The sequence below is a fragment of the Phacochoerus africanus genome, chromosome 9 (assembly GCF_016906955.1).
Source record: "Phacochoerus africanus isolate WHEZ1 chromosome 9, ROS_Pafr_v1, whole genome shotgun sequence".
Classification (NCBI taxonomy): Eukaryota; Metazoa; Chordata; class Mammalia; order Artiodactyla; family Suidae; genus Phacochoerus; species Phacochoerus africanus.
Window position 1 is genome coordinate 20824766 of NC_062552.1, and position 12133 is coordinate 20836898.

The window sequence follows — 12133 nt, forward strand, 5'->3', positions numbered from 1 at the left end:
GTGTGGACTAGTCATTCATTAGCTATTCAGTGACAACAGGGTCTGAGTTTCTCCAGTATTGGGAATAGACATGTTGTAACCTACACTTCCCATTTAGTTGCTGTTAGGATCTATGCTTGGATATCAATTCTAATAAGTATATTATGGCTTGATCCTGAAGCATCCGCCAAAAGAACTCAGCCAGACTGCAGACAAATTCTTCAAAGTGCACCTCCACTTCCAGTGACTATATGGATAACTGCGTGTTATTTGAAAGTTACTCCTTTTCTACCTGTGTACCCTGACTATGTTTTGGACTCCCTTTTCTTCCCAAATATCCTGAATTCAAGGTATCTAAACACATGAGCAGTTGTCCAGAGGAAGAGAAGCAACAGCCCCGCCCCCAACCCTTGGGAGCAGAAAGGAAAAGAATTATCCTAAGTAATTGTTTAAAAACCCAGATGCAGCAGCTAGAAATAAAACCATGGCTGCATAGGTTGATGTCCCAGGGGTCCAAAATTTAACTCCATATGAGCAATAATTTGTTTAACATTAAACTAAACCAGTTTGATGAACTCAAATGCCCTCGGCTCAATAGGCAGGACTCTCCGAGGAGCCTGTGTTACTTCCCTCACTTAAGCGCAGATTTATAATAAAAATCTTAATGCCAGTGACATGGTTTTTGGACATATAAGAAGCTAACCACTTGGAGAATCATACTTGAGAGGTCAAAAAACTCCACAGTTAAAGATCAGTTTATAATTTACGAAGAAAATAGAAAGTTTTGTTTCTCTGAGTTGAAATTTGACGAGCACGGTGGGAAATATTGCTGGATTTTGGCATAAGGTTTTGTGCTTTCCTCATAATTTGAGACTTGCGTGAAGCCTGAGGCTTCGGGGATCATTTTCTGAGAAAAATTGGGCAATTCGGTCGAGAGAATTTTGATATTTTTGGCATTTTTTGAGGTGTAACAAACACAACTCGGGATCCGAGAGGACACTCTGCGGCTGCCAGCGAGGCGGGCTGGACAGCGCACCAATCACGGCGCAGCTCCGCCCTATATAAACGGGCGGGCGCAGCGGCGCGGCCCGAGTCCCGGCCAGTGCCTCTGTTTCCGGCTCGAATTGCTCTCCCACGCCCGCCTTCAACATGTCCGAGACTGCGCCTGCCGCGCCGGCTGCTCCGGCTCCTGCGGAGAAGACGCCAGTGAAAAAGAAGGCCCGCAAGTCTGCAGGTGCCGCGAAGCGCAAGGCGTCTGGACCTCCCGTGTCCGAGCTCATCACCAAGGCTGTCGCTGCCTCCAAGGAGCGCAGCGGCGTATCCTTGGCTGCGCTCAAAAAGGCGCTGGCGGCCGCTGGCTACGATGTGGAGAAGAACAACAGCCGTATCAAGTTGGGTCTGAAGAGTTTGGTGAGCAAGGGCACCCTGGTGCAAACCAAGGGCACTGGCGCCTCCGGCTCTTTCAAGCTCAACAAGAAGGCGGCCACAGGGGAAGCGAAACCCAAAGCCAAGAAAACGGGCGCCGCTAAGCCCAAGAAGCCCGCGGGAGCGGCTAAGAAGCCCAAGAAGGCGACGGGGACGGCCACCCCGAAGAAGAGCGCCAAAAAGACTCCAAAGAAGGCGAAGAAGCCTGCCGCGGCTGCAGGAGCCAAAAAAGCAAAGAGCCCCAAAAAAGCGAGAGCCGCCAAGCCTAAGAAGGCGCCCAAGAGCCCAGCGAAGGCCAAAGCGGTGAAACCTAAGGCGGCTAAACCAAAGACCGCCAAGCCCAAGGCAGCCAAGCCAAAGAAGGCGGCAGCCAAGAAGAAATAGGAAGTCCCTTTGGCCAACGGCTTAGAAGCTCTACACAACCCAAAGGCTCTTTTCAGAGCCACCCACAGATCTCCGGAAAAGAGCTGTTGCACACTCTTAAGGGGGCGTGGCTGAAAGGCTGCGCGTTAAAGGGCGGGTCTCCGGGGACGGGAGGTGGGTCTTTATAGCGATTCATTTAAAACCTGTGGGAGCTGTAGCGGGCCGGGTACTTTGTGTGGCCCGAGTTTGGTTGGGTAGAAGTTGGCCCACATCTTGCACAAGTTTGGGAGTCAGGACCGGTTTCGTTCGTGTTGCCCGAGCGCTATCTTCTAAGTATCCATTGCACAAATGTTACTTAAGGTTAACGAACGTGAACTTGAAGGTGACCTAGCTCACCTTCAAGTGGATGTATGTGGTGGCTGCAAATTATTAGCTGTCCCAGGCGCAGGATAAGGCGTTTGCCCACCAACTTCATCAGCAGGACACTTAGATGGCTGCTAGTTGCGTGCAAACCCAATGCACCGAGTTATTAAAACTAACCCGTTCTAGGCTAAGCAACCTTCTCTTAGCGGTGAAATACAGAGTGCAACTACTTGAAAAAACTATTTATACTAGCTGTGAGTAGCCTAGTCCAAGCCCTCTGATTGGGTCGAAGCAAAGTAAGTTAACAGCCAATGGAAACGTAGGCCTTCAAGTTTCATTTACATTCGTGTTTGTGACGCCACAATAAAATTAATCCAATCGTGAGCGAAACCTTACTGACCTCATTTGAATACCGCATCTATAAATAAATGTGGCTTCACCCTGACTGACTATTTTCCCAGGTGTTAGCCTTGCAGTTCTAACTTTTAAGGCTGCAATGCCTGAACCCACCAAATCTGCTCCCGCCCCGAAGAAGGGCTCCAAGAAAGCGGTGACTAAGGCGCAGAAGAAGGATGGCAAGAAGCGAAAGCGCAGCCGCAAGGAGAGTTACTCCGTGTACGTGTACAAGGTGCTGAAGCAGGTCCACCCCGACACCGGCATCTCGTCCAAAGCCATGGGCATCATGAACTCGTTTGTCAACGACATCTTCGAGCGCATCGCCGGCGAGGCCTCGCGGCTGGCGCATTACAACAAGCGCTCGACCATCACGTCCCGGGAGATCCAGACGGCCGTGCGCCTGCTGCTGCCCGGGGAGCTGGCCAAGCACGCCGTGTCCGAGGGCACTAAGGCCGTCACCAAGTACACCAGCTCCAAGTAAACTTGCCAAGTAAGCATCTTTACTGTTAACCCCAAAGGCTCTTTTAAGAGCCACGCATGCTTTCAGCAAATGAGTTGTAATTATTTAATTCCAAAGGCTACTTTTTGAGTTCCCCCAAATTTAAAGCTTCTTTGCCATCCTTTACTGCTCCAATAACAGCTACTTAGGAAATACTTATGAAGAACCTATGCAATAACTATGTGCCATTGGTTGCGGGTTCATTGTGGGCAAGTACCGATGAATTATTTAATGTCACCTAACTAAATGTTAGTTTGCACTCAAAATGCCATTTCAAGGGTACACCTTTCCTTTCCGTGTGTAGGTCTCCAAGTTGATCCTGGCGTTGTTCCAGAACTTGCGGATGACAGATTACCCCAGAGCAGGAAAGAGCATGCTCTGACAACTTCATTCTGCACTTTTTCTATTCTATTTTTCTTTTTTCTTTTTCAAGCCATGTAGACATATCTGAAAAAAGGCTGAAGACAATGTGAGTTTTCACAGATATATTGCAAAGGCTTTACTGGTTTGCTTGCTTTGTAATTGGTGCAGTTCTGCTTGAGGTTCTGAGCAGCTGCAGGGGAGGTAAAGGAGAAGCCCAAACTATCCTAAAGGATCCGACGGAAGGGAAAGGGAAAGGGAAGCCGTCTTTGAAATCCCTTGAAATCCTCTCAGCTACTATATCTTCTTTCCCAGAAAGTCCTAATTAATTCTTAGTCCTGGGGGAGGGGCAGCATTCAGCTTTAATATCCTCTGGGTCAAAAGAGAGAAGCCCAAACTCTCAGTCGGTTAATGTGTAGGAATCAGGGCGGAAGCCCCCTTTTCAGCACCCTTACCGCTTTACCGAATGTCCCCGAGTATCAAGGGCAGAGAGGAAGTAGAAAGGGAAGGGCAGGCAGCCCCTTCTGGCAGCAGTTGGCTTTTGCTTTACTAAGTCGGATAGCCTTAAGTGTTTTCATTGCTGGGGAAGATAAACCTCTGAAAGGAAGTGGGGGTGGGGGAGTGTGTGGCGAGAAGGAAAGGAATCGATAATCAGAGGTGGCCAAGAAAATTGCAAAGTAGATGAGGCTGGACTGAGAGTGAAGTGCTGATTGAGATGGAAAATCTCAATGGTAGGCAGTGGTATTGTAGGCTGAGAGAAGAATGAATTTAGAAACTCTAGGGTTCTCACATCTCCCAAACAGAGAGATTCATGGATCATGGGGATAGATTTTCCATAATAAGGCAATCTGGGTACTTGGATGGACAATTAAAATTTAGAAACGTATTTTTTAAATTTATAAAAGCAACAAAAAGCCACTACAAAAGTAAGGAACTCTCAGACCCAGGGGTTTGGTCCATGTTGAAACCACAAGCGCCACAGCTGGCGTCACCCAAACCTAAACTGTGTTTTTTATGGTGTTATGTGAAGACTGGCCCTGGTGGGGAGCCTGATAAGAACTCTTTTCCAGTGAAGCTGAGACACCAGACCAGAATAAACTAGTAATAAACATGCACACATACAACTCATCATTGATTGCAAAGTTGGCCCTGAGCCTTGTTGCCTGGCAAGCAGATGCTACCGCTGAGAATTTGGACTATAAGCCAGCCTTCGCTCTTACTCGTTTCATCATTAATACTGCGAGGATTCAAAACACCCGGGGTGCAGAGTTCCCACTGTGGCGCAGTGGTTAAAGAATCCAACTAGGAACTATGAGGTTTCGGATTCAATCCCTGGCCTTGCTCAGTGGGTTAAGGATCCGGCCTTGCCGTGAGCTGTGGTGTAGGTCACAGACACGACTCAGATCCCTTGTTGCTGTGGCTGTGGTGTAGGCCGATGGCTACAGTTCTGATTAGACCCCTAGCCTGGGAATCTCCATATGCTGCAGAAGCAGCCCTAGAAAAGGCAAAAAGAAAAAAGAAAAAAACAACCAGGGTGGGAATTTATTTTAGGGATATTCCAAACTGTTTTGGTGCCCTTGAGCACCTGATAAAAGCAAATACAAATCCTCCCTGGAAGAATAAACTTCCTTCTAGGCCCCAATAAATCTCCGTAGATAAATATCCAAGAAAATGAATGAGCAGCTACACAACCAAAATTAACCAAACATACCATGAAACAAGACAACAGGAACAAGAGCAATAGACAATGCAAACAAAAGCATGAATTAACAGATAATAGATTTCAAGTGACTAAATTTAATATCTTTAAAAAAACTGTAAAATATGTAAGACTACAAAGAATAATCACACAGATTTGAAAAAGAAATTCTAGAAATATAAATACATTTATTTCTAGAATTTTTGTTTTCTATATATGTATATAGAAGACAAATATTATTCTATTACATGATATATGTAATTAATTAAAATCACCCAGTAAGTTTTTTATTTTGATTCCATTATAATTAATTAATTACATATAATATTTTTTATCCAAAATTCAGAGAGAAGAATGTATAAGTGAATTTAAGATATCTGGAATTGGAGTAATCTTGTGGCCTAGCAGGTTAAGGATCCAGCATTATTGCAGCAGCAGTTCTAGTCACTGCTGTGGTGCGGGTTCACTCCCGGGCCCAGGATTTTCCACATGCCTCCCACCTGTGCCAAAAAAAAAAAAGGACCTGGAATTAATAAAATTTTCTGGCATGCATCTAGTCATAGTAACAGGACAAACCGAAAATGATGTAGAGGTGAGATTTAAAGAATTGTGGCTGATAACTTCTTAGAATTAATGGATTATTTCATATAATTTGAAATAAATGAGTGAAAAATATAATTAGAAATAAATGAGGGAGTTCCTGTTGTGGTACAGTGGAAATGAATCTGAGTAGTATCCATAAGGATGTGGGTTTGATTCCTGACTTGGCACAATGGGATCCTGTGTTGCTGTGAGCTGCAGTGTAGGTCACATACACAGCTTGGATCCCAAGTTGCTGTGGCTGTGGTGTACGGCCGGCAGCTGTAGCTCCAGCTCCGATTCAACCCCTAGCCTGGGAACTTCCATATGCCACAGGTGCAGCCCTAAAAAAACAGAAAAGAAAAGAAATAAATGAGTGAAAAATGATACAACATAAGGGGTTACTGTGTAACACTGAACCTAGCCCTATATGTCCTTACAACAAAGGTAATGCTGCTTTTCATGTGGTTGTAACTTCTAATCTATGTGAACACATCGTATCAGGCTGAAGCACTATGAAATTGGCGGGAGTGGGGTGGGGGGGGGGGGGAGTGAAGATAACTGAGTGATTATTTACATGTTTTTTGTATCTAGCTAATTACTAAATTCTATTAATGCTAATCAATATTTAATGGGCTGCCATGATTTTCATTGCATATTATACTATCATTAGCAAATAAAAAAGTTTGATATCTTCAGCAATAACTATTTTTCTTAACATCTTTTATCATGTTATTATGTCAGATAAAATCACAGACTGTTCCGTATTAGACATGATAGTAGGTGTCACCATCTTTTTCCTCTTTTATGTGCAAATAGCTTTGATAGTTCATGATTTATAATAACACTTTGTGTGTGTGCGTAGTCTTTATTGTGTGATGTCGTTTCCTTTTAATTCTATGTTAAATGTTTTTATTACGAATGATTTACCAATTTGGGGCCTCTGATGAAAGCTTATCTTTTTCTCCTTTAACTTGTTACAATGAAGTATATGTAAATTCTTACATGTTAATTTGTACTTCCAATCCTAGGCCAAATGTTATTTGGTCATGTTTATTATTATCTTAAACAATGACTGGATAAGGTTTAATATTTTGCATGGATTTTTTTTTTTAATCTCTACTAGTCACACATGAAATCATTTTGTGATTTTCTGTTTTGAGTTTACCTTCATCAGATTCCATCATTAAGATTTATGAGGATTCTTGACATGTGTTCAAATGCCATAATAAATTGTACCATGGCAATGGGGGGGGGGGGTTGGTATTTATTATAAATACTCTTTTATTTATTAATAGAGTATTTATTTATAAATCAATTTATTTAAGAGATAGTCATTGAATATCTCTGGGCTAGTCACTCACACAGACACTGGGGATACAAAGAGAAAGGTCCTTGACCTCCAGGAGCCCTCAGTTTTGGAAGACCATCAAGAAAGCTTACAGTGGAGTTGCCGTTGTGGCTCAGTGGTAATGAATCTGACTAGCATCCATGAGGAGCGGGTTCAATCCCGGCCTCATGCAGTGGGTTAAGGATCTGGCGTTGCCATGAGCTGTAGGTTGCAGACATGGCTCAGATCTGGGATGGTTCTGTCTGTGGCATAGGACAGCAGCTGCAGCTCTGATTTGACCCCTAGCCTGGGAACTTCCACATGCAATGGGTGCGGTCCTAAAAAGCGCGCGCGCGCACACGCGCACGCACACGCACACACACACACACACGCTTACAGTTAACTGCTTTCATTTCCCTTTATCTTTCACTAAAGCCCAAACAAGTGTTTATTATTTATTACTCTTTGGAAATCTGCAAGCAGGTGAATAGACCTGGACTCATGTGGGAACTACCAAAACCATTAAAATACAAGGAAAAAAAATTCATCCCAATTTTTGAGTAATAAAAATAGAGTAAGATTAATACCTTGGTGACATAGTGCAAAGCTAAGTAATTGTCCATAAGACTGCATTCACATCTGACACCAACTGCAGGACTAGAGGCCTCTCTAAAACCACCCTCAGATTAGATCATTTATTTGAAAGACTCACAGAACTCACTAAAAGCTATTATAGCCAAGGCTAGGGTTTATTATAGCAAAAAGACACAAAGCCAAATCAGCAAAGGGAAGAGATGCATGGAGCTGAGTCTAGGAGTGTTCCAAACTCTGAGCTTCCAGTAGTCCTTTCAGAGTGGAGTCATGGAGTGTTAACACCTTCCTGCAACAGTGTGACAGCACAGTATGTATTGCCAACTAGGGAACTTCACCCAAGCCTTGGTGTGCAGACTTTTATTTATTAGGGCTTTATCACATATGCATGACTGCCTGAGGAGCTGATCTTTAGTATCCAGTTCATCTGGAGGTAGTGCAGATAATGGCCTGGCCCAAAACCCCCAGCATAAATGATCCTATTAGACTGTCCATTGTAGCTCAAGGCCTCCTGGTAAACAAAGATATTCTTATCATGCAGGACATTCCACAGGCCTGCAGATCACCTTCCAGCAAAGGGCAAAGGCCACACCTCTTTGGATAAGATTAATTTTGCACATAGTCATAGGAAAAACTATATTTTTTACAATTTTGAATTAGATATCTATCATTGACTATAACTGGAGTTCTACGACAATGTGCTTTTTATGATTGTTCTGTCCCACAGTTTTGGATATTTAGATTACCTGGGAACACAGAAATTATAAGGAGATTTCTTAGAGAAGACTTATTTTTTGTATTTTATTCAGATAAAAAACTGCAGTAGTGGCCTCCTTGATTTATAGTCCCAACTGCATTCCAAACCGTAACTGTGAGAAAAGAAGACTTAGGAGAGATAGAGGTCACCTCTGGGAAAAGTTTAGAGTTCTTGAACTTCATGTTGTGCCTTGGGCATTGAATGCTAAATAGAAGAAAAGGCTCCCTTCCTTTGAATGAACAATGGCACTTTGAGTGGTATTTCCTTTCATAAACCATGAAATTTGCCACCATGCACAGGGAACAGGAATTGTACAAAAGTAAAGGAGTTATGCGTTGGAATTTTGTTTAAAAGCTTAACAGTGAATGTTAATCTATATTTCATAAATAAAAAACAATATAGGGAGTTTCCGCGGTGGCTCAGCAATAATGAACCTGACTAGAATCCATGAGGACTCGGGTTCAATCCCCGGCCTCGCTCAGTGGGTTAGGGACCCAGAATTACTTTGAGCTGTGGTGTAGTTTACAGAGTACGCTTGGATCTGTTGTGGCTGTCGCTGTGGCTGTGGCTGTGGCATAGGCCAGCAGCTGTAGCTCTGATTCGACCCCCAGCCCGAGAACTTCCATATGCTGCAGGTGCAGGCCTTAAAAGCAAAAAGGGAAAAAAAAAAAAACATAAATATGACAGCCAATGCATGGCTATTTTTCTAGGAAAGAAGGAGGAGGAGCATGGGGAAAAGAAGAAAAGTGGGAGAAATTGAGGAGGACTCAGAAAAAGAATGGAATAACAGGAGTACCCGTTGTGGCTCAGTGGTTAACGGATCCGACTAAGAACCATGAGGTTGTGGGTTCGATCCCTGGCCTTGCTCAGTGGATTAAGGATCCGGCGTTGCCGTGGGCTGTGGTGCAGTTCGCATGTGTGGCTTGGATCTGGTGTTGCTGTGGCTCTGGTGTAGGCTGGTGTCTACAGCTCAGATTAGACCCCTAGCCTGGGAAAAAAAGAATGGAATAACAAACACTAAAACAAAAGGAAGAGAAAGGGCTTAGAGACTAAAGACAAGCCTGTATTAGACTATGACACGAATGGGGGGGGGGGAGATAGAGATGGATTGACTTTGTCATGTAATTGGTATTTCAGCTAGTTATAATAGCATTACATAAGTGACGTGTAATGTATGTAATCATTACATAAGTGATACATTCTCCACATTTCTCAAGGTTTTGGTTGAGTGGATTGATTAAAATGGGATCATATCTGAGAGATTTTATTATCTAACCAGCACTTGTAAAATGCTATCTCTTTATCTTTTTTTTTTTTTTTTTTTTTTTTGGCTGTGGGTGTAGCAGGCAGAAGTTCCCAGACCAGGGCTTGAACCCACACTACAGTTTTAACCAGAACCACAGCTGTGACAATGACAGGTTCTTAACCCAATGTGCCACGAGGGAACTCCTCTATCCCATTTTTTAACTTTCCTTATTCATTCTTCTTCACTATACTTAGTACTATCTGATATACATGTGTTTATTGCTTGTTTCTCCCCCCTTCCTCTTCTCAAGCCTATAAGCTCCATTGGGGCAGAGTTAGTCTTTTTTACTTCTGACTCCCTAATATTTTGGCTATGCCAGACGCAGAGTAGGCTTTCTAAGTATGTGCAGCATGACATAATTAATTAATTAAAATACAATACATCTATAACAACAGGGATGGAGGCCAGAGCTGGTTGTTGAAAAGGTTCAACTGAATGAGTGATTCATTCTTTCTGGGTCTCTCTTTCTTCATCTATATAAGGAGAATAATAATAATACACTACTTAGAGTTTTTTGAAGATTAAGATAATTTATGCAAAGGTTTTAAAACAGTTATAGACATTTAGTAAGCACTTAGGCATTATTATATTTTTGTTAGTTACTGAATTAAAATGAAAATCAGACTGGCTAATTCTCTTCAGGTCAAAAACTAAAGAGAGAGATTATAAGCTTTTGGATGATTTGCATCCCACCCCAAGAAAGGTGGTTGTGGAATTTGGAACAAAGATCATATTATTGAGGAATATCACTTGATTAAGCATGATTTGAGTCATTTCCTGTTAATGCTAATAATGACTAAAGTGTAGGTAATACTGGACCAGAGATGCTTCATAGCACATTATACAAGCATATGTAAAAAGAACCTTCTTCTATGTATAGCAAATATTAATGCAAAATGGCACCTAACATATAAACCTTTTTCATTTCTTCCATCAAGGGGGAGATGCCAGTGCAGAGAAGAAATGAATGCAAACAGTAACTGAAAATGAGAATTTGGTCATAGAAGTTATGAAGTATGACAACTGATCTGCCCGAGATGATTGATCATTGTGTCTATCACACTCAAATCCCACTTATCATGATTTACTGCACATTGATTTATCAAAAAGGAGATCATTCATTACCTGACTGGAAGAGCCTAAACAGGTGTTTTAACTTTTTCATTTTATTTTTATTTAAATTATGAAAATAGAATTTACTTCTGTTACAGGTCTATTTACCGGGAATACATTATTTACTCTGGACTACCTTTGTTGGGAGAAATCTGAATGAGAGAATGGCAAAATATCTGTAAATCAAATGGTACAGTTAATAAAATCTTTGGATAATTAGAATTCCGCCTTCAGTGTTGATTCAAATCCTTCTCCTAAGACTTCTGCTTTCTGGACATACTTTTTTTTTTTTTTAGAAGTAAATGTTTTATTCTTCCAACTAAATTCCAGTACTACAAGGGTAGTGAAACAATGATACACTGGGGGGGGGGGGGAATGCAGCAGTAAACATTTGTTTAAAAGACTGAGAGAATAAATAAAAGCTACCAAAAAAAAAAAAAGGAAATCATATAAACCCATTCTGAAACCCCAAGAAAAGTCCTGGAATACAGAAATGCCCTCCTTCTTCACTATTTCACAGGAAGCTCTGTAGGTTATTTGCTTAATAATGTCCTGGGATTACATTCTAAATTATTAATAACTGGTTACATCTTGGTTTTAGCGCACAATTAAAATCACACTAACTTCATCTGAAGTGTTATTCTACAGTTTTATTTACACAACCAGTGAAGGGCCTGTTCTTAGAATACCAGCTTTAATCCTTTTCAAACATATTAATATAAGAAGCCAAATTGCCATGATACAGCAAATGAGGCCACTGGCATTAATACAGGTAGCAAATGTCCACATCCAGGTGGTATTGACATCGCGGAAATTTCCAAAACCTGTTGCTGCCTAAGAGTGGTTGCCACTGACAAAAGCTTGAAATAACCTGTATTCACAGGGGGTATTGGCATTGCTGCATGGTCATAATTGGGACCTCTTGCAACAACTCAACAAGGAAGAAGGCAGCCCACAAATGCAGAAAACGTGATTCATGAAACATAACTAGCAGGCTGCTCTCCATAGCATTGCAATATTTGATCATGCGTAAACTTCACAAACGCATCATACTGTTCTGCACGTTTTGTGTTCAATATTTCATACTTTTCCCGAACTTTCTCTTCACGTTCTTTCAACAAACGTTCACAGATCATCCCAACCTGCTGTAGAGTGAATAAGGGCTGTTCTTTTTTTAATGGTGAGGATGTTGCTGATGGAGTCCCTGGTGAAGCTGGTCCACTGAGGAGAAATGCATGTGGCTGCGCTTCGGAAGTACAGCATGGATCCGACTGTTGGAAACTCGTTTCTAAATGTCTTCTCTTCTGCATGCACTTACACTCTTGTTTTATGTTGTACATATGTTGTTTTATGTTGTACTCATGTTTTATTTT

The 12133-nt window shown here is 42.1% G+C and overlaps 2 protein-coding genes across 3 annotated transcripts; both read left to right on the top strand.

Annotated features, from left to right (window-relative positions):
- The first annotated feature begins 1068 nt into the window (after window positions 1–1068).
- Window positions 1069–1853, top strand: H1-4 (H1.4 linker histone, cluster member). Its single transcript, XM_047797022.1, has one exon. The coding sequence runs from the start codon at window positions 1129–1131 to the stop codon at window positions 1786–1788; it is 660 nt and encodes a 219-aa protein (XP_047652978.1). The 5' UTR covers window positions 1069–1128; the 3' UTR covers window positions 1789–1853.
- A 706-nt stretch (window positions 1854–2559) lies between these two features.
- On the top strand, window positions 2560–10982 carry LOC125136308 (histone H2B type 1-M). 2 transcript variants are annotated; one of them, XM_047797030.1, is made up of 2 exons: window positions 2560–3016; window positions 3330–4712. In XM_047797030.1, the coding sequence occupies exon 1, from the start codon at window positions 2627–2629 to the stop codon at window positions 3005–3007; it is 381 nt and encodes a 126-aa protein (XP_047652986.1). In that variant the 5' UTR covers window positions 2560–2626; the 3' UTR covers window positions 3008–3016; window positions 3330–4712. The 2 variants fall into 2 exon arrangements, with proteins under 2 accessions (XP_047652986.1, XP_047652985.1); XM_047797029.1 differs by lacking the exon at window positions 3330–4712 and adding an exon at window positions 10586–10982 and having other exon boundaries at window positions 2568–3016.
- The last annotated feature ends 1151 nt before the right edge of the window (window positions 10983–12133 follow it).